At 35.8% G+C, this 22,794-nt stretch overlaps 1 protein-coding gene across 6 annotated transcripts in view; it reads left to right on the forward strand.

Moving 5' to 3' along the window:
• Positions 1-22,794, forward strand: part of PDE10A (phosphodiesterase 10A) — a 190,777-nt gene that overhangs the window by 163,104 nt on the left and 4,879 nt on the right. For all 6 annotated transcript variants that reach the window (XM_080588459.1, XM_080588456.1, XM_080588458.1 and 3 more), the window contains 5 exons: positions 91-246; positions 3,533-3,705; positions 6,283-6,394; positions 10,741-10,821; positions 16,648-16,736. In XM_080588459.1, the coding sequence (XP_080444585.1) occupies positions 91-246; positions 3,533-3,705; positions 6,283-6,394; positions 10,741-10,821; positions 16,648-16,736 (611 nt within the window). The remainder of the gene's footprint in view (positions 1-90; positions 247-3,532; positions 3,706-6,282; positions 6,395-10,740; positions 10,822-16,647; positions 16,737-22,794) is intronic.

Below are 22,794 nucleotides of genomic sequence, written 5' to 3' on the forward strand. Positions count from 1 at the left end.
TTTGGGAAGAGAGTGACATCTAGGGGCAGGAAATATATCTTACTTCTCTCTCTCTCTCTCTCTCTCTCTCTCTCACTCACTTTTTAATAGCGAAAAGGTCTTCTAGTTGCATGCCTATGTCATGACCTGGATCACAGAGGTTACAGCAACAGCTATCTTCAGAAATTTGATCACCCTCTAGCTGCTCTCTATTCCACATCAACAATGGAACAGCACCACTTCTCGCAGACTGTGTCCATCCTGCAGGTAGGATTATTGTAATTGTATCTTCTGTGCACTGGAGTCTGGTGTTGGAAATAGGAGTCACATCATTAGCCAGTAGATTTTCTGAAGCATGCTTATTTTTATTTCTGGACTGTAGTGCTCATCTATAAGTGTGTAAGAAGTATTTGCCTTGATTTATTACAGCAAATCTAGCTCCCAGGCATTCAATATTAGCAACCCAAGCATTCAATAATAGCACAAAACATAGCTTTCCCAAAACCTCGATGTTGTAGAAATACAGTGCATTTGAAGGTCTATACTTACGGTCTTCCTTTGAGTTGTCAGTTTCTGGATCAATAAGAATTTCTTCTACAACCCTATGGATCAGGAACTTTGAAAATGAAAATCAGTTTCTCATTTAGTTACATATTTTCAGTAAAATGTGCTTCAACAAAGTCTTCAACTGTCCTGAATTTTTTAACAAAAACTAAAGAACTGTCAAAAGTCTGTATGAGAAGCTTGAAAACCTGCTGTAATAAATTCCGTGAACATTAAATGTGTGGCATGAAGTATGCATAAATTCTTTACATGGGAGCAAATGTTAATTTTGCACGCATGAAAAGTTTCATCTTGTTTCATTATGTTATCACATGTTTTTTTGTTCTTCAGCAATTGGAATAAAATGAATAAGGTAATATTCTGTGATAGTTCCTACTACAAGGTAAATTGTCTGTATGTTTAATGGAAAAGTAGAGGAAAGCATGCAAATACATTTTGGGAAATCAGTGTGTTGCTGACACACAGATATTTTCTCATCAGTGAAAAATTTGTTCATCTTCAATTAGAAGACTGAGAACGCTCACCAGTGAAACAGCTGCCAGTTCATGACATATTTGTGCTCACTGTTTTTAATTTACTGTGCACACGCCTGATGCATAGCCTTGCCATACTGCTGTGCCACTAATTACTTGTTAACTTTTCTTTCTTTCTGGTCTTTCAGGGGGAAGATATTTCTTTTCTTAAATACCTAATCACCCTTTAGAAAACACATATTCTGTATTGTATTCAGAAGCACACCTTGTGATATTATGGTTTTAGGTATCATACACATTTCGTCAGAGAATGGAAGCTTTATCTCTGAATATTCCTCCATGTGGGAGGGTGTAATTGAATCCTTCAGTGGCGGTATGGCATTAGATTTTTAGTATTCATTCTTCATGTGACTTTGTGCACAGTGAGCAAGTTCCTCAGTCAGTAACGCTTCTCTGTCACTCTGTGGCTATGTGAAGCAGACTTTGGTCATTCTTTAATAACCATTATGCATTTTTCCTGCAGAAATGGTGCAATTGATGAAAGTTCCATTTGCTAAGAAGGTGGGGAACCCTTTTGCTTCCCTGCTACCTGTTAGCCTTGGCTGTCACAGCCAAGTGTAAGTGAGGAAAGGCGGATAAGTGGTCAGGGCTACAGAGTGGATTCAGACACTGACTATCCAGGTGCCAATAGGTGATATTTAGCAGCAAAGGCAGATGAGAACAGCCTTTTGGACTTGCTGTTTTTTCAACTGAATCAAAAAGTCTTTCTGTATACTTCCAGGACTGTTATGGAAAAAAGAAAAAGAAAAACAAAAACAAGTTATGATTTATGATTTATCTCAATGAGTTTTAATTTTATGTTAATAACCTGTAGGACTTTTCACTGTTTGAAACTTTATAGGTGCTTTGATTGTCCACTTGTAATTCTGTTGTATACCATACTTACAGAAGATTCTGTTCACTAGCTCTAGCTCAGTGGAGAAAGAATAAAATCTTACGAGCTGTACTTTGTACGTAGTTCTCAGAAGTCTATGTGACATGCTCAGAGCCAGCAGCTTCTATTGGTACTTAATGGAATCTTTTTTTTTTTTTTTTTTTGTCCTAGTAGAATGAACAGGACTTCTCACAGCGGTCTTCGTCTTATTGCAGCTTCTAAAGCCTAGAAGTGACACCTCCAAATCTAGCATAATTTAAGTAGTAGGGTGAATAGCATGTTATACAGCAAGGCTGGGGAGTACAGAGTTCCCAAAACCCCAAATCGTGACAATAAATAACAGTAATTTCCTCGCTCCAAAGTGTTGATGATGGGTTAAAATGTTCTGAGCTTCTTTTTTAACATGTACTACAGCTTAGGAGGCTGTCAAAGGAGCATTGAGACAGACAGGTTGTATTTTCTATTCATTATTCACAATAAATCTACTTCTTCAAGTAAAAATGTTGGGAAATGACGTTTATGTTCCGGATGGTGAGAGAAACCAAGCCTGTTTGTACCACAGAGGAATTATTTTGAAAAAATTATGTAAATGCTTGACAAAAGTCAGGGAAACTTTTGATGAGTTTCAGCCCAAATGCCAATTAAATGTCAAAACACATCTGAATTTGTTATATTTTAATAATATTTTCTATTTTTGAATGTCCACACTTTGACATGGCTGGTTCATTCTTTCTTATTTTTCTCTGTTTCCTTTCAACAGTAGGAAGACTTTTGACAAGTTGCTTTCAAAAGCTTAGAGACAGCAAACAGTGTTGACTTGAAATGTGTTACAGCTTTATGAGTGATCACAGTGCATGGATATTGTCAGTTAAAAGTGCAGTCATACATAGTGGAAACTGCAAAGGGATGAAAGTGACATGTTGCCAGAGCCTCCATAGTGGAAGACATTGTCTTTAGTTTATCGGTCAGTCAATTTATGGTTGAACAAAGCAGGTTTTTTTTCCCCTAAATGTTTTTATACATTAACATACTGAAATTAACTTTATTTCTAAAGAGAAAATTGTATCAATAAATGAAGCAATTGCAGGCACATGTCATTGGCAACACCGTCATACTAAAATCTTTTAGGATTTTAAATTGGATATTTCCTCTTCTGTATTACTTATTATGCAATATCAAAAATTGTTCTTCAGAGTGAATCAGACATTCAGTTTACCAACTTGGCAGTGCAATACTCTGGATCAGGATTAAATCACAAGTTCCCAAGCTAATAGTGTCTGTAAGTGCAGTACATGTAGTGCTTATAAATCACAGCAGAAAAAGCTATCATTTTTCTCTATTAATACCTTCAGGCTTCAGAAGGAGCAGTCCCCAAAGCAAATCAGTGGTTTAGTCATAGGTTTCATGACAGCATTTAAAAACCAAAGATAAAAAATGGGAATTTCAGGCTGTCAACATCTGAATTTGCAGCAAAAATTGTCATTGGGCTGTAGAACTGTTGTAACCTGTCTGGTGAAGTAATGACTGAAATCATCTCAGAATTAGAGCTTGTGCTTTTTATTGGTTTTTTACTTTTTCATAGCTGGAAGGGCACAATGTCTTCTCCAATCTGAGCTCCAGTGAATATGAGCAAGTCCTTGAGATCATCCGGAAAGCCATCATTGCTACAGACCTTGCCCTGTATTTTGGAAATAGAAAACAGCTTGAAGAGCTGCATCAAGCGGGAGCATTAAACCTTAAGAACCAAGCACACAGGTAAAGCAGCAAACCAGATTTAGTTCACTAGGGCATTAGTCTTAGAAAGAAAAACCTTTCTTTTCACAGAACACAACCAGGAATTGTAAGAGAAAAAAAAAAAAAACAAAACACTATTCTCTGTAGGCAGAGATCTTACAGATGAGATTTCAAACACCAACTTTGTGTAAAATATGTAATCATATATATATATATATTTATATTTGCATGTCACTAGCTTTGGATTTCATCTACACAGTTCACTGACAGCTTATCTGCACCAGGAAGTTAGTGCATAGGCAGTTAAGTAGTGGGGGGAAAAAAAAAAAAAAGTGCAATAATCATTTCATTGCATTCCTATGTCAATACATTTATTTTTCTGTAAGCATGCTTTCTGAAAGATTAGTCCTGACTAGAAGCAAAGTCACTTCCACTTCACTGTTGGATGGGAAAAAGTCAAGCCCTTTGTAATCATTTTGCCTCTCTATAAAGCAGGTAACAACACCAGAACATAATTTAATAGCCAAATCAGCTACTGATTTTACATAACTTTCTGTTTTGATGAAACATTTGACTCCAGAAAAAATCCCTAAGTCAAACAGAGAAACAGGAAAGAATTCTGGTCAATTCTCAACCTTTGTGAATTATGATTGTTCTAAGTTTTAAAACTATTCAAAATATACAAGTATTCATATTCATATAGACATGAATCTTTTTGTCCACATAAGCAAAACATAATGTACCCTGGATGGCAGATATGTGTCATAACAGGGTTGATTAAAGTGTTCACTCAGCACTACAGTTTAGTGGGTGTCATTTGTAGTAGGGTGATGGTTGGACCAGATGATCTTGAAGGTGTCTTCCAACCTTAATGATTCTATGATTCTGTACCATACTCCCTTGATAGCTTCTTTACTGGAAAATGGCTTTGATCTAAGGCAGAGAAAAAATGGAGAGGTGAGATAGGAGTATATCGAATCATGATTCTGATTCTTTTCAGAAAGAACTTTGGAATTTGGATCTTCTTTAACTGTTTGAGGAATTTAAAAGGTTTTGCTGGTAGTTCTGAATACATTATCTCAACACAGTTTAATACTTAAGCTTAAATAAAAGCTTAAGCTTTTATTAAAAGCTTAAGTCACAGTATGGAATTGAAGTTTACCAGGCTTGAGTAAGCCTCAAAATCTTAAGGGTATGTTAGGTCCTGATAACCTCAAAATGAAACTTATGAGGAATCTTGAGCTTAGGGGTTATCAATTTTGAATATTGCACAACTATTTAGTATATGATTGAATATTCTATTATGTTTAAAATTTTTACCCTGCCTGCCCCCTTTAACCATTTTCAGTGCAAAACCACATGCCCTGTGATACAGCATTAGTTGGTAACGTGGCTAAAGAATCCAAGGCTTCTACTTGGTATTGTACAATAAAAATAAAGTAATAGGATGTTAAAATTGGCCCGTATGTGGCTGATAAATCCTCTTTTATAACTCACGGAATTTGTACTTTGCCTTTTATCTATTCTTTACATTGTGTATTTGTGTATTTCAATGGTAATTTGTCTATTGATACAGCTTCTATAACAGCCATCACATTGTCATGAAAGTTAGCAAGTTGTGTGCTTTTTTTCATGGGATAGGTATTAACAAAGATGCAGGTGTCTATCAGATGGAAATCACATTAATTCATTCATTAATTTGACTGTTTTCTTTATAAGACACAAACAATAGATTCAAGGAGTAGTAGAGAAGTGCTAGAAAACAAAATACAAAAACTCTTAGTAATGACCGTTATAATCCTACCAATCCTCTTCAATTATTCTGTGAATAGGCTAGTCAGTGTACAGGATGGAATTATGTGTGGGAGTCTTGTCCTTTTAGGAGGAGAATTCATTCCAAAAAAAGCAATGACTTCTCTTTTAATATACCATAGGTGTACTCTGATTATTGCAGTATTAGGGCTGTTGTGGAGACCTCACTCTTTAAAGCTACAATATTGCTTTAGCATACCTTACATTTAGATCAACAATACAGTTTGCTAAGGCAGTTCTTGAATAATTTCTCAGACAGAAACTGAGACAGAAGATCCAGTCACTGGCTGTTGCCAGAAGTAGGAAAAAGTAAAAAATACTTTTGAGAAGAAGTAAAAGAAGAAATAAGAGCTTACTTGTAAATGAAGATCTTTGAGATAAAACCAGTTTTTCTTCTTTTTGTAATCTGTGTTCATTTCTCTTTAAAGAATGGAAAGAAATGCAGCAACAGGATATGCCATCTTTTTATTTATAGACTTGTACTGTATTCTCAAAAAATGAACTAGAGGTACAGGAGTGTTTTGAGAGGCATTCTTGTGTACATTCCTGTAATTCTGCAGATGAACTCTGGTTGCAAACAATGAAGTAATACAAGGTATATAAAATAATTTGTGTGACGCCTTACCTGTAAATCATAAACAAGTGCGGAAGAAACAAGCAAAGTGGGAGAAAATTTGTAGTATTTATAATTTATTGCTGATTGAACTGAGGAAGGGCAAATAAAAACCTTGGGATATGGTAATTAAGTCTTTACCAAACTTACAATTTCATGCTATTTTATTCTAGAGATAGAGTGATTGGTCTGATGATGACTGCTTGTGATTTGTGTTCTGTAACAAAGCTGTGGCCAGTTACCAGACTGACAGCCAATGATATATATGCAGAGTTCTGGGCTGAGGTATGTGCATTTTTGTTTTCTCACTTTCTTTTATAAGAGAAAATATCTGGGTAGGAAAATAATAATAATAATTTAAAAAATAGAAAAATTAAAAAAAAAATCAACAGCTACATGTTTTCATAACATATTCATTTGATTGTTCTTTGCAGCCGGCATGTGTTTTGTTGTTTACTTGGAAACTATTTAAAAAGCTAAGTTAGCTTCCTAAGTTTCGGGCATCAATTTTTCTCTCTGTTAAAGACGAATTTAGAAATTATGTCCTAACAGAACATACAAGAAAATCTGTTTCTTCTTAGAGTCACTAAGAGCAATGTTGTGAAGGATCTATTTGTATTCTAGAAATCCAAAATATGAAAGCAGCTTCCGGGCCAACTGCCTTAAAACACACACTTATGAAGCTGCAGTATGAATCCAGGAAATGCTAAAGCAAATATGACAGTCCTTTCAATTCCTCTGATCCCAGCATTTGCATCTTTGTGACGCAGCTCAACAACTGTGTCTCAAAGAGAGAGAGCTGATTTTTAATATAGTGAATGTTACTCCACAGATAAGATGTACTGAGAATTGACACATGACATTGAGTTGTAATCATATGCAGAAATAAAGATACAATCTCTAACATTTCTTATGCTCAGGATGAAATGATTTAATCATTTAATTCTTAAAGTGAAAAAGTGACTACCTTAGGGGTATAAGGAATAAGTTCTGAGCATGTTGCATACAGCTGAATTGTGTGGTTTTAGAAGATATGTTGTATTTTCAAGACTGTTATTGTACGTGTGTATCATAAAGTGTCCTTTTCTCTTATGTGCCGTGTGGAAGTCTAAAGAATTCAGTGGGCTTATTTCTGGTTTATATAGGTGTAAAATGGAAATCAGGCCCACAGATTTGATGTAGCATGCATATAATGTGGAGATTTCTGTTTTGCGTGTTGCATGTTTATTAAGAAATTCAAGATGTGCATGGCATGTCTTTGTTTTCTTTATTATTATTATTATTATTATTTAAATTTTCTAGTTCTTTTAGTTATGAACACATCAGTCTATGATAAGATGTTTAAAACGTAAACTTTTTGAGCTCAAAGATGTAGTTTAGTATTCACTTTCTAAAATGTCAGCACTGGAAAGTGAGTGTTCTTATGAGCAATATATTGGAGGCATAACGTTGATGTACTTCACTAATTACATGCTCAACTTGTTTTGCTTACAAGACTTTAAAATAATTAAAAAAATACAATAATTTTTCTCAAGTCTTGTGAACTGAGTGGAAAGTGAAGGATCAATTTGACTTTTCTTACTCAGCAATATTAGAGATGGAATTATGGACATAACTGAGCCTGCACAGACTTTAAGTTGTTTTGTTATTCGAGTTAATAAAGATGCATCTTATATTATATTGCTGCTTCATGGAACAAATGTAGATTAGACGTTTTTGACAGAAATGGAATTCTTTATTTGCTATTTTGCTTCATCCGCTTTAAGAGATTAAGTGATATATAACAGAAGTTGGATATGTTGCGATCCATTCAGGATGGCTGACAAATCAACCATAGGTCTAATTGCTTCTGTAAACCAGGAAACCAAGTCAAACATAGGGAAAATTCTAGGAAGGCTATATGAATATAAAGATTAGATTGAATTTCACTCCAGAAATTGTTACATAAGGGTTGGGGGGGGGGGGGGGGGGTAAATTCTATACACAGGACACAATGTTGTTCCTAATTACTACTTGAGTTCATAATCTTAATATGTGGAATGAATTAATCACTCTTTTTATAGTGTTTCTTCTGTATGTAATTGTTAAATAATAACTGCAGAAGAGTTTGCAGCAATTTTGATGTATGTCACACTGATCTTTCTTCACTGAATGAAGCCAAGTATAGCTAGTGTTTTCAGCTAAGATTTACCTTGCTATCACTTCAGTATGAATCTTTAGCACAGTCATACAACTTGAGCAAAGTAATACATTTGGTGATCAATTGTATAGGATCATATAAGTTTGTGTCTTCTGCAATTTTTTTGTGGGATATGAGACACTAGGTAGTTATTAAACATCCTGTGGTGTTTTCTGAAGTGACTTGCTATAAGCCCTCCATTTCTATAGCTGCCCTGCAAGTATGATATGAACATCTTTGTTAAGAATTTCTATAACTTTCTGATCATGCTCATAACAATGAGGATAAAAGCCGTAATTTTTATGGCAAGCTTTGTCTAGCAGTGTATCACATATATGTTTGCACACAGTGAACACACACACACAAAAAAAACAAAACAAAACAAAAAAACAAAACTTGTATTTCTAGTACTTGTTTTCCAGCTAAACACAAGAAAATACTTTTTTACTGTGAAGGGTAGTCAACCGCTGGCATTGGTGGCCTGGAGTGGTTGTGGTGTCTCATCATATTCAAAACCTGAATGGACAGTCCTGGACAACTCACTGTAGCTTACCTTTCTGGGGTGGGTGAGTGAGGTGGATTGGGTGATCCCAAGAGCTTCCTTCCAATCCAAACAACTCTTTGATTCTGTTATACCCTTTTCTTTCAAGGTAGAATGATGAACATAATTCTGAGATTTTTTTTTTTTCAGTTTGGGCATAATCAGCCAGAGGCTGAATAGTTTCCTCAAAGCTCACTTTTAGAGTTTTCTGGACAGTTGATATTATGTTAAACAAAGCCCATATCATATGATGCTAAATGGTTTAGTGTTGAGGGTCTTAGCACTGAGAGTATGGTAGCTGCAGACAGTCCCGAACAATTGATAACAGTACTTAAAAATATATATATAAATAAATAAATTAAATGTTATTTACTGGAAGCACACAAAAAACAAATTTGCTTACAGGTGCTAAACAGCAACTCACTGATTTTCTTTGCAAGTTTTGACAGTAGAATGTCTAACAGAGACTAGATTTAATAAGTCTGTCATCTAACTACTTGATGAGACAAATATTGTTCACAAGATGATAGTACAGACAGACAGTACTTCAGAAGTGGGTTCCTGATTACATCACTCATTGGTTGACTGCAGCAGGACCATAATCAGTACCTGATATCAGGCCACATATGCAAGGGGAAAAAAAATCCATAAGCTCACACAAGCTCTCATCTTTTCTATGCTCCAGGTAGTTGCAAGGCAGTAAAATAGAAAGGTGGTCATTAATGGCTCTACTTAGACCAGAATCATTTTTTTGTATTGCAAACTTCTCTTTGTGTATAGGGGCCAAAATCCTCCCTTGGAAGGGACTTGGGCACTGGTGCTTGGAATTTGTCTTGATAAAATCATATGAGAAAAGAGTAATAACTTGTCTTCTAGAGATGCCTTCACTAACTGTGGCAGAAACAGACCATTGATTTAAGGAATGTACCAAGCTTTCAGCTAAACATCTGTAAGCTAAATCTCATAGTAAAGTATACAAATAGACAAATATGATATTAGCAGCTATCCTGCCTAAACTTTCTCCCTTACTCAGGTTAGTGATTTGAAGATTACATTGCCTCCTTGCATTGACTTTGGAAGCCCAGAAAATAGCAGCAGCTAAAAGCAACCATTGCTACAGCTGTTGTTGCCTTTATAACCTCAAGATTAAGCATCTATGATGTTTTAACAATGCAGCTGAAGCATAAGTCTATTTGAAAATTTCAACTTTTTACAGAAGTTAGCCAGTTACTTACGGATTTGTAAGAAGTAATCATGTTCAGGCCCAGTATACTGTTCAGAAATGTGTATTGGCTGCTCTGTGAAGGAGACAGTTTTCTCTTGCACGTTACATCGATCTGGTTTTTGGATATGCTGCTTTTTCCCAGTATTCCTCTTATGCATGTAGAATAATTAGTGTACTTAAGAAGGCTGTTTGACGGGCAGCTTTGTAAAAAATATGCTCCTCATCTTTGGTCAAAAAGACTAGATTGTTGACAAAGAGGCTGCATTATAAATTCATCTGCTTTACTCAGCTTTGTCTTGGTTGGGTGAGTTATGTTCTTCATTGTGGTATAGCACTTTAAACAGATAACGTTTTCAAAGGTGAGACTAACTATGAATATAACTGGTCAATCTGATGTATTTTATGCCATTTCTGTTGTTATTTGTTTCTTTCTTTCTGCCAATTGCCTTTTATTATGGATAGGCCCTTGCAAACAAGGACAATATGTGTACATTGACTCAAAAATTTGATTTTCAGGATCTATTATTTACATTATCGTTTAGGTGAATATATAAAATGAGACTCCTTAGGCAGTTTTCTGAGATTGCCTTAGACTGGTACGTTGCATTACTTTTAATTCTGGAGTTTTAGATCCATATGCGTTAGAACATGGAATAATGTTAATCTCTCTCTTTGCTTTTCTCCAGGGTGATGAAATGAAGAAAACGGGTATTCAGCCTATTCCTATGATGGACAGAGACAAGAAAGATGAAGTCCCTCAGGGTCAAGTATGAACTCTCTCTGTAAAATCATACATGTTTTATAGCATTAATAAAACATGTATGAAAAAAACATTTCATATATTACCATATATTGCATTTGATGTTAGGGTATGTGAGCTGCTGAATTCTATGCTTTGTATGCAAAATGGTTTTTTTATTATTTTTTATTGTTTTATTTAACAGTGGAAAACTCATTTACAAAGACATTACTGAAATGATAGTAAACTTTTTGCTGCTGTCCTGAATTACATACCTATACATGTTATACATGTTACTGTATAACATAGCTCCACTTCCTATAACATGATAAGGCTTCAGGAGTGATTTAGATATGATACAATATTTCTGCCATGAAAATCGTCATGAAATTTCAATGAGAAAAACGAAGTCTGTCTTCTGATTATACCTTAATACTCTTTTTATTCTTGTAATACCCAATGCAGTGATTTCCAGCTTGTTATCACTCTTTGGGGCAGGTGAGCGTTGGTATTGGCCAATAGCACATATGTTAAAGACTATCTGCAAGATAAATGAGCAACAAATCATAGAATTCTACCTGGAATTGTTTTAGTTGGAAGGGACATAAAAAAATCATCTAGTTCCAACCACCCTGCCATAGGCCGGGATGCCACCCACTAGATTAGGTTGCTCAGGGCCTCATCTAACCTGGCCTTGAACACCTCCAGGGATGGGGAATCCACAACCTCTCTGGGCAACCTGCTCCAGTGCCTTACCTCCCTCTAAGTGAAGAATTTTCTCACGACATCTAATCTAAATCTTCCTTCTTTTAGTTTAAAACCATTCCCCCTTGTCCTGTCAATATCTGTCCTCTGTCAATATCTGATTGAGCAAAGAGTCATTCTCCATCTTTTTTATAAGCCCCCTTTAAGTTCTGAAAGGTCACAGTGAGGTCACCCTGGAGCCTTCTCTTCTGTAGGCTGAACAGCTCCAGCTCTCTCAGCCTTTCTTTGTAGGAGAGGTGCTCCAGCCCTTTAATCATCTTTGTAGCCCTCCTGTGGACCTGCTGTAACAGCTTCACATCCTTGTGGTGGGGGCTCCAGACCTGGATGGAGTACTCCAAGTGGAGTCTCACAAGGGCAGAGACGAGGGGGACAATCACCTCCCTTGACCTGCTGGCCACACTTCTTTTGATGCAGCCCAGGAGGCAGTTGGCTCATGTTGAGCTTTTCGTCCACCGGAATGCCCATGTCCTTCTCTGCAGGGCTGTTCTCAGTGAGTTCTCCCAGTCTGAACTTCTCTCTTGGATTTCCCCAGCCCAGGTGCATCACTTTGCACTTTGACTTGTTGAACATCACTAGGTTAATGCGATCCCACTTCTCTGGCTTGTCCAGGTCCCTTTGGATGGCATACCTTCCTTCTATTGTGTCTACTACACCACTCAGCTTGGTGTCAGCTGCAAACTTGCTGAGTGTGCACTCGATGCCACTGTCTATCAGTCCCACAAAAGACTAAATGGGATTTCTGGAAAGGATGTGAAGTTTCTTTCTCAAGTATTTTTAATATCTGTCAAAGTGGTTGTTGAAAAAATCTACAAGGGCATCAATTACTTGGTGATATGTGGTAAGATAACACAGGAGATTAGTTGCCAATGACCAAACTCAGACACTGGTGATCACCAGCAATTGCCTGTGCTACCCTTTTCAAGCTCTGGGACCTTCGTGAGACACTGTGTAAAGGATCAGTATCATATAATGTATATGTCTTAGGAAAATTTTAAGGAATACTTAAAGCGATGTTAGTAAAGTCATGTAGGACAACTCAAGGAAAAAGCAGTTTGTCCCTGTAGCAGGATAGAGATCTTCACAGACTGTTTTTTTTGTTTGTTTGTTTGTTTGTTTGTTTTTTGGTACTGGTAACTCTTGCTAAAGCTACAGTAACATCAAATTCTGAGAAGTCAATGACACCTTTTCAATTCAGCAATTGCTAGAAGTTTAAACTTAGCTAAAAGTTTTTGCTGTTCTACAAATTTGACTATTGCTTTCACTTGCTCCTGGCTAAAATACTCAGGTTCAGATTTTCAAATATTTGTGATTTTAGGCCAATACTTCTTCATTATTATTTTGGATAACTACATACATTGCTTTTTGACATTCCTTTAAAAATGAACAAAAGGAATATGTGAGGAGTTTCTTGAGGATAAGCAATAAGTAGTGTATTTTTAAGAGCATCAATTGTCTGTTTCTCAAAGTGTTTGTGTATTGATTTTCCTGAGCACAAATACGTAGCAAAATGTGCAGCATTTATTGCTTTTTTCTGCTTTTCCTAGGGAAAATAGGTGTTTTGTAAACATAAATTCAAGAAGAAAAAAGGTCTTTGAGTCAGCTGTTTTGGGCAAACAAGAAAGCTAGCTCTTCTTTGTTTGTGTGAACAAAGAAAAGCAAATGGTCTGTTGTCTATTTATATACATATATACATACATATACATATAGGATTTTATTTACTTTTAGTGGCCTCTGAGACTTTAATTGTCAATGGCTATCACAAAACATTTCATGAACTGTGAAGGGAATGATAATTTTAAAATAAACTAGAAACAACAAACTATCAAAAATGCTGTAGATTAATTACTTGTTAAGCAAGACTAAGGAAATTTTTATATTCTGAAAAATAACCCTGTATGTTATCTCATATTTTAGCATAAAATCTATTACTCTTATTATAGTGAGGAATTGGCATTAATTTATTAAATTCATGTGTCAAGTGTAAGCCTAGTAGGAGAAGAAATATTTTTCTGTACTTGGTTTATTTTTCCACACACTGTATTAGTTATCTCTGAACATCTTGAAAAGTACATGGTATTACAGTACATATAGTACTTACTCTTCTGGGTATTTATGAAAGAATTGTTAATGGGGTGAAAGTACAGGTCTAAGAAGTAAGCTATTTTTTTCTCTTTTAAAGAGAAGTACAATCTTCATAGGTTCTTTTACATTGTGCTCTGTTCTGTGCTTCTTAATAGTATAACAGTAAAATATTAAGCAAAATAAAGAGGTTAAAAGTCAACTTCAGAGTGTGGTTGCAGCTGCTATATCTCACAACAGCGCTACAGCAAAACATGAGATTTAGGACATACATAGTTCTGTGCAAGTAACTATTCTTATATTTCTGCAGAGACAGAAGAATTTAATGGAGCATTATCATCCATTTCCTTGGGCTCTAACAGAAAGTATTAATGAGTTTAGGATCCCATACTTTTATGTGGATTTTAATTAAAGCATTAACACCTTATTTAAATGACAATGATGTTTAGGAAATGAGGATTTGTATAAACATGCAATCTCAGAAAAAAATAATTATGCCTCAAATGCTCATCTTTGATGAGAATAGTTTTGTGGTTGGCTCTTTCACTGGTTGAAAGATACTCATCTAGGTGGTTGGATCAGTTGCCCTTTGCAGTACAACTCATGAAGGATCCCTGAGTTTGGTGTCTTCCTACTGTGGAGCCTGCACTGAGGATTTGTTCCTTACTCAGAAAGGATTCCCTCACCCTCTTTTCTGCCCCTTCCTTGAGAATTTAATCAGTGTTTCGGGTTACACCAAGATTGCACGCTTGAAGGATGTTTTCTGCTTTGGCTTCCATTAGACCTGTAAATGTCTCTCATCTTCACAGCCTAAGAATTTTGGAACCTGTGAGGAAAATAGAAATGACAAAAGAATGCAGTGACCTGAAAACTCTTTAGATAAGCAAGTCAAGGCAACCTGAGAAATGAAGGAATGAGAAATGGTTCACAAGATCCAACCATTCACAACTTAACTCAGAAATATAGTTTTTAGGTTGAAAATGAGAAGTTTTATGCAAAAAAATAAAATGTTAGGAGTGATTTCTTATTTGAAATACTTCAATCTGAACAGCAAAGATCCAGCTTTCAAAGCTATAAATATTTTTAATATGCACAATGCATATTAAAACAGTATTAACATATTAACATATTAACAGTATTAACATATTAACAGTAGCAGTTTGTTTCAGAAACAAAAGATATTTTCTAGTTCTTCCTTCTTATGCATCTTAGGATATACATATGCTGCCTCTCCTGCAGTGACTTCAATGGATTACTTATTCCTGAGTGAACTTCAGGCTTTCTCTCTGGCCATAGCAACATAAAACTCAGTCTAGAATTATGTATTCAGGCAATCTAATCCTTTTACCAGAGGATTTGTGTGACTATGCTCTGGTCAGAAATCTAAACTCTTGCAAAGAGACATTTTTAATTAGCTTGTCTTTATTCAGAAACTAAATCCATTCAGTCTGTTAGTTTTTTTTTTCTCCTTGACTGATGTACATTTTAACTTAAGAGTTTTCAGTGTCTTAAAGGACATATTTTGTCTTAAATACCAGAGTTCCAAAAACAAGGTTTGTTGGATTATGTTATAAATTGATTTAGTTTGGTTGAAATCTTTCACATTTTGCGATGAAAACTCACTTCTCATCGAGCAGGAAGGTCTACAGTGTGACGGTATTTAATGTCCCATTTATAATTTTGGATAGATATGCAGCAAATCTGATATTTTCCAGTAAAATAAATACCCCCTTAACAAAAACAAACAAACAAAACACTCAATACATAGGATAAAAACATGAAAAGAATGCAGTATGCAAAATAGAAATTTATTTATTTATTTATTTTAAATGATGAACAGACACGACTGCTGTGTGCTGTGTGCTTTGCCTTATGGTCTTCTGCATTTTGTTTCTATTGGTTATACCATAATTACTGTAACAGAGACTGCTGGGTTCTCAGGTCTTCTTAGGTCATCTTAGGTCTTCTTTCTAGGTCTTCTTAGGTCAGAGAAATGTCTTTTTTTTTTTTTTTTTTTAAGTACAAAATGGACTTATTTACATAGCAATATGGGAGGAATCTCTCTATTGGTGGAAGTGAGGACAAGAGTTGCTCTTTGATTTCTGAATAAGGGCCAATGTTTAGACTGTTAACAAGAGATTTTTTATAAAATGCTTTGGTTTCAGTACATGTGGTTATTTCACTAAGACACGTCTAAAAACTCTCCCAAAGGGATCATAGTGGACTACAGTGACTATCATGAGAGTCTGGGGTAAACGAATGATGTTATAGTGAATCTGAATTTAAACTTCCATCCTTGGTTATATATAAGTAGCATTTTCTAAAAATTCCCATGTGTCATGGTAAATCACCTGTAACATGGTAGCTGTCATAAGGTTCTCAGCCTATGTGAATCTGATATCATTGAAAATGTGCTTGTTCTCTGAACAGATTTATATGATAATGGTAAAAATATATCTCTCCGCTACATACATGAAAAGAAAACAGAAACTTTATGAAGGTTTGAAGCCTTGTAGCATTTCAAGTAAATTGAGCTATGGAATACATACATCAGAAAAATCCAGAGCTCAACCATATTTTGGAAATGCTGCACAAATTTCCTGCTTTCAAAAAAATTCTTTTTTTTTCCATCACAAGAATAATGTTTGTAGAAATGACTCTGCCATCTACACCTATTTTCTGCCACTACTACCAAAAATCCAGAGATACTGAGCAAATCAATTAAATCAATAGAATATTAAAAGGTCTTGTAGATAGCAGGTCTGCTATCTGAAGCAGCCACTATAATCATTAGAGAGAGGCAAGCAAGCGACTTGCAGCTGTCAAGCACTTCACTGTTAATGTTCATGCTAAGTCTTTAGATATTAAGATGAGATGCAGAAGTATGAAGTCCTAAGATAAGCAGTAATTAAATAGGTAGTCAACAGCTTTACTCTAGTTGGCTGTTAATTTTCAGTATTTTAATTTGGCAACAATTAACTATTCTTTTTTTCATTGCTGTTTTTCATAGATTGGGTTCTACAATGCTGTAGCCATCCCATGTTACACGACACTTGCACAAATCTTTCCTCCAACTGGGCCACTACTCCGAGCATGCAGGTAAGTAAACGTGCAAGTTTTTGCATAGCAGATAGCTTGGTTAAAGAAAAAACAAACATGCTTGACTAGTTTGTCTGGAAAAACAAACCTTTAATTTGAGGATTTGCATGCAGATAATGGGGGATATATATCTCATATTAATCCATGCAGAAACCCAGAGGCAATAACTACTGCCTGGGACTATCCAATGCAGATCTACAGACATGGTTCATTAAAGTGTGTTTGATGCCAAAAGTACTCAGAGAGAAACAGTTTCAGTGATTATGTATCTCTATCTATGTTGCTTCAGTGCAATTTCACTGTGTCCTTTTTATTTCAACATAGTTCTCACAACTAAGATTGGCAGAAAACAAGAATTCTGTTTCATTTAAAAAAAAAAAAGTTTTTTTTTCATGTGGCTTTATTCACGTCAGAACATTTCTGAAAAAAAGAAGAGAAAAAAAGCACACCAACTTAGACTGGTCGGTAATTTTCAGCATAAGGGGGATACCACTGGGATATGGGAAGGGCAAATGCAACTTTATTTCTAAGCAGTAAGGATGTAGCTTGGGATCTTCTGGAGGAGAGGAAAGTGTCCTTCACCAATTGACTGCTTCTATCCTGGAATGATGGTGGATCTTTTTGTAGGTAGTTCAGTCCAATAATTATATCCTGGACTTCAGCAATCATCACTGACAAAACGTATGTTGAAATCAATATGCTTCAAAGAAATGTTCCAGTTTCAGGTTAATCAGTATTCTCTAAGGAAAGCAGTTGGTTGGTAAATTGTCAGCATTCTTTAATCACATCCAAGAAGTTAAGTTTCTCAATGTTCTTAAAAGCATCTCTCTCATAAACTTTTTTTTTCTGTTGTGGTCCTAGCTTGCATTGACCTTTTTCTTTGTCACTTGCCTGACCTTGTGTGCTATGTGAAATAACAGAAGAATGCCCACTGTATACAAAACGTGAAATTTTGGATTTATTAGTTTCTGGACAATACTGGAATGCAAACCACTACCTCATGCACACGTGAACTTGCAGTTTGTCTTCTCTCCAACCTAATCTGTTCTCATTTCCCTCCTGCCTGCTTCTAAACAAAGAAAACTTTCCATCCCTCTCAAAATCTTTTTCAAATCCTAAGAAATTCAATCTGTCCTCATCTTCTGCATATCAAGTTGTGGCTGTCACTAACCTTTTTTGGTCTTCCCAGGCTACTGCTGTTTACACCAGGTGGTCTTACGGCCTACCATGTTTTTATTATTACACTGATTTTTGTTTTTCAGTTTTGTTGTTTGTTTTGTTGTATTTCCTTCAAATTTGGAGACCTTCAGTCTTGTTTCCAGATGCGAGATATTAAAGTCACAGTTAAAACGTTTGGGAAACTTTAAACAGCTTTCATCATTTTTGTTCATTTGGTCCTCTGGGTGTCAGTTGAAATTCAACCCATGTCGTGTGTTTGCAGAGTTAGTGTTTCACTAAGATTTCAAGTAGACAAGAGGCTTTTAGAGTGGGCCTCATTAAAGTCAACCATCACAAAATTTAACATAGTGGTTAGCAAAATAATTTAATTTCCAGCCAGATACTATTTAATTTAGCTATGAGAAGATTATGTAGCTCTGTACAGAGGGGCAAATGACTATGTTATGAAAAACAGTGAGTATCTATGAGTTGTTAATTGTCAGTTGTCTCTAAGTTCCCCCTACTGGTCATGGCTTTGCAACCCCTAGATGGATAGGGAGGAAATACTACATCGGATTAGAGACTACACCTCTGTAGTTATTACATTAGTGTCTCTACAGCTGGAATTTTGTTTAGTATATGTGCTTTTAGAAGAGTAAATAAAGATACAACCAAATAAAAGAAGATTAAGAAAGGACCCGAAGAATGAGGTCTTGGTAGCAAGAGACTAAAAAAATCGAGAGAATGACAAAGGCTGTCTCCATGGGAAGTTTTCTGATTAGACAAAGCTTATTAATTTAGCAGATAATGTGTTTGGACTATGTGTTTGGAAGCTGAAGCCCAAATGTTCAAACTGGTAGTATGGTGAATGCCTTTTTTTTTTTTTAACATTTGGAATAACATCACTTGAAGATCATAAACCAAATTATGGTATACTTTTTAAATATGCTAGGTAAGAGGGATACAAGAGCGATGTACAGTTACTATGATGAAAATGCTGAGGCCTGTCTTTTCCAGTCAGGGTAGTCGATACTTATAGTAGTGTCTTTTGTCCTTAAAAGTTATGAAAGTAACAATGTGCAGAAAATAATAGGCAGTAATTTGTTGTCCTAAATTGAGTATTGTGGAAGCATTCATAAGTGCATATTTTAGTATTTCCTTCAATTGTAATACAGCATTAAACTCTCTAGTTTCAAAATGCTGCAAAGTGTGTTTCTGTCAAAGTCCAAATTTTGTTTTGGAATTCAGAGTTACAATGCAGGGTAGGAATGCATACTCCCTGAGCCATGTTGACCTAATATATACTTGTTGATAGTTTGATTATAGATAATTGAATCATGTGTACGCTGACAAATGAAGAAGAGTTGCTTTCAATGTGAAATCAGAGAACATGAAGTAAACTATAGAACTACTTGTAATCCTTTCAATCTTTACAGGGTCGTGACTCATCCAACTACTTAACTGAGAGGTAGTCTCAGATATTGGAAGTTTTCTAACTGCTGGATTTGTAATCTTTGTTTGAAGGCATGTTGCTTCAGCTCTATGGACAGTTGAGAACTAAATGGTCACTTATTTGGTCCATATAACTGGAACACAGATTCTGTGTTGCATAACCGTGTTTTCAATCAGAAACAGTTTCATATGTTTACATGGACTAAACAGCATCAAGTATAATGCAAAGCATTAGAAATGCAGTGATGCTTACCATGAGTGTTTTCACTTGCTTGTTTCTACTCAGGCTAATGAATATTATCAAACTGCTTAACATGTATGTGATTTTTATTTATTTATTTATTTATTTAAATTACATACTTGTCAACATTTGGGTATAATTTTACTCCTAAAGTCTGTATCTATATGTTTCTAACATTCCATCTTCTACTGGAAGGTGCCCCTGCCCATGGCAGTGGGGGTTGGAAATAAATGATATTTAAGGTCCCTCCCAACTCACAATATTATATAATTATACAAAAATGTCTTGCAGAGCCTTTATTATTAATGAAGAAAAGCCAGTGATGAATGTAAAAAAAGTTCTCTTACTAGCACAGTCAAATGAGAGGTCTTAAAAATGGTTTTGTAGCTACTGTAGAAACATTTCTGTAAGCCTGCCAGTATCTTTGCTAAGTAGTAAGCATTGCTATTCATCTTAATGAGAACTGAGGCTGAGAAGCTAGGCTGAGTGGTTAGGATGGCACAGCATCACCTCAAGGATCAAGGTTTTTGGAAGACCCATATCTTTGATTTCTAGCCACATAGACTTAGTTTCAAAAGTGGATTGTAATATTTGATGGTCCATCTTTCAGTACTCAACTGAAGGGATGTGAAGTTGAATTTTAGTGTATCAAGCATGCACATATGCTTATTTTCTAGATGGAAAGTCTATCATACTTCTGAAAGTTAAGCACGAACATGTTTTCAATAGTAAGTTTCTCTGCAAAAGGTATGATGTCTGTAGCAATATCAACCAGTCTCCTGGTATATATTATGTGAATGTTTTCTGTTCTAGAAATTGAAGTTATTGCTTTGAACTCATATATGATACAGATATTTCTGAAACCTACAGCGACATCATCTCTGGACTGGGCAGAGCTCTGTACAGACCCAGCTTTCCACCCTGATCTTGTGAATTCCTTAATTTAGATTGCAGTGATGCAAAACTGGTGCATGGATGGAGTTTAAGATTTCCATAAGACTAAAGAGCTTTCTGAAAATTTATACCCTGGCTTAATGTCTTCTGATTAACAGTTTGGTAGCTTTAGAACTTAATTGCTCTGACTTGAAATTACCCTGTGCAGACCCTCCTGAAGTGATCTGTTTGTGGGGATTGAGGAGAAAACGTTGAGAGTTCAGATTTGGAGATGCAGACTAGAAATTCAAGAACACAGATCTGACTTCAACTCCTTAATTACTAAAATGTGTGTTCCTGCCAGGTTTAGATTACTCCAGAGTGTTTCAAATAGCTGATTTTGCACTACAGGTTTTTTTGAGTAGCAAATGTTATTCAGTGTCATGAGAGGAACACAGCCTCATTCCTGTTTGGTATTGCCTCAGCTGCTGACTGGACCGCTTTTGATATCACTCCTTCACTAGCAGTGCTCGTTCTTGGAACGCAGTGTTTAAACTGCTGTGTCCTTGAGTCATTTGGAATGCAGACACCAGCTGCAAATAATAGCAACAGAAGCAGCCAATGCAGCATTTCACCATCAAGGTTTTTATTCTGAGAGCCTCCTAGCATTTATTCCAGACATTTAGGAGCCAGGGCTTCAATGGGAGTACAAAGGCAAATGAATCGTATTATCCACACCTTTAAATAAGTAAATAAATAAATTTAAATAATAATAATAATAAAATAATAAGTCACCAATTTCCCAGAGGTAAGGTAGTATCTAAGAATCTAGAAGGTTATCTTGTCTGATAATTTATTCCACATTTTTAAATACTCTGTTGTCTATAATATATTTATTTTCTCATTGAAAATATTTCTTAGTATGTTGTGTATTCTTTGTGGATCAAAACTACCAGCCACCTGTGTTATAGTTTCCAGAATAATTCATATAAGTGTTTTGTAGCCTATGTACTCACTAGGCCTACCAAAGTGACAAATCTGTAACAGTATATTTATTTTGAGGATGAGGCAGTCATTTTTTTTTCCTTTAATTCTGACCAAATATTTTAAAACATTTTTCCATGTGCCTTCTTCAGGTGTCTGAATTGTTGCTGAAGTACATACAATTTACAATTTTTTTGGCTGCAATTCTCTTCATTACTTTCCCAGTTTTGGGAAAGGGAGCTAGGAATACTGATGGTTGAGTTTTTCTAATCCTTGGTACTTGATTGTATTAGCTGACATTCAGTGCCTTTTTAATGCTGGCTACCTGTCTTCTATTTGGCCTGGAGCACTAGAAGACCAGGTTTCCATCTCCCTGCAGAAATGGTGTAGCTGTTCCCCTAGAGGGCACCAGCTTTCTTTGGTAGACTTCATCAGATCCTTCCTTTTCCAACCCCAGACAGTGCAACATTACCTGTTCACTGTGATTCTAGCTCATTATTTGCTGTGTTTTATCAACTGTTTCAGCAAAACTGTGACGTAAAAGCAGAAGAGTTCTGCCACATATAATCAGACATAATAACATGACACACAACATGTAGGACCTTCATAGGTTTACCATTCTGTTTGTTTACTAAAGATGTTTAAGGGCCATCTGAGCTTGCTCTTTGTCTCTGCATTTGAAAACTGAATGTTAGATTTGGACCAGAGGTTGAAAAGTATGGTCCACTATTGGATATCATCAACATTGACTTATAAGTCACTGGAATGATATTAGTTTACACCAACTTCGATTATGGGTCCATACTCCCTTTGGATTATTAGAACATTACCAGCTTAATTTCTCAATATTTTATGGCTCACAAACTAAAATTTGGTCTTGGGGGTTGGCCAGGCTGTGAGACACTAAAAAATAAAAATAAAAAAATCTGTCTTAAGAAACAGGTACTCTTGTTATGGAAGATTGATAGTATGATCACCACATTAGTAATTGAAAGTTGACACTATGATGTTGTCATGCAACATATTATATACTGTCAGGCAGCCCTTGTGAAGAAGTTTCAGAAGACCTAATTTGATTCTGTGGTTTCCGATGAGGGAAGTTTCCTGGCAAGGGTACTAATCTCTGTGATGCTTTTAAAAAGGGCCAGAGCACGCTGTTGTAAAATCCCTGAAGTCTGAAGTGAGGAAGGTTGTTTGTCTGCAGACTGCTGTTTCAGAGTCTCTGCAGACATGGTTCCAACTGGGTTTTCTCTGTATCTGTGAGGGCTCCAAATCTGTAATGGAAGCCCATGCTAGCCTCTAGCTCCAGGGCTCACTCTGGGGTAAGGGTGCCATAGGTTTATACATAGT

The sequence above is a fragment of the Anser brachyrhynchus genome (genome assembly GCF_964034855.1).
Source record: "Anser brachyrhynchus genome assembly, chromosome: 3".
Lineage (NCBI taxonomy): Eukaryota > Metazoa > Chordata > Aves > Anseriformes > Anatidae > Anser > Anser brachyrhynchus.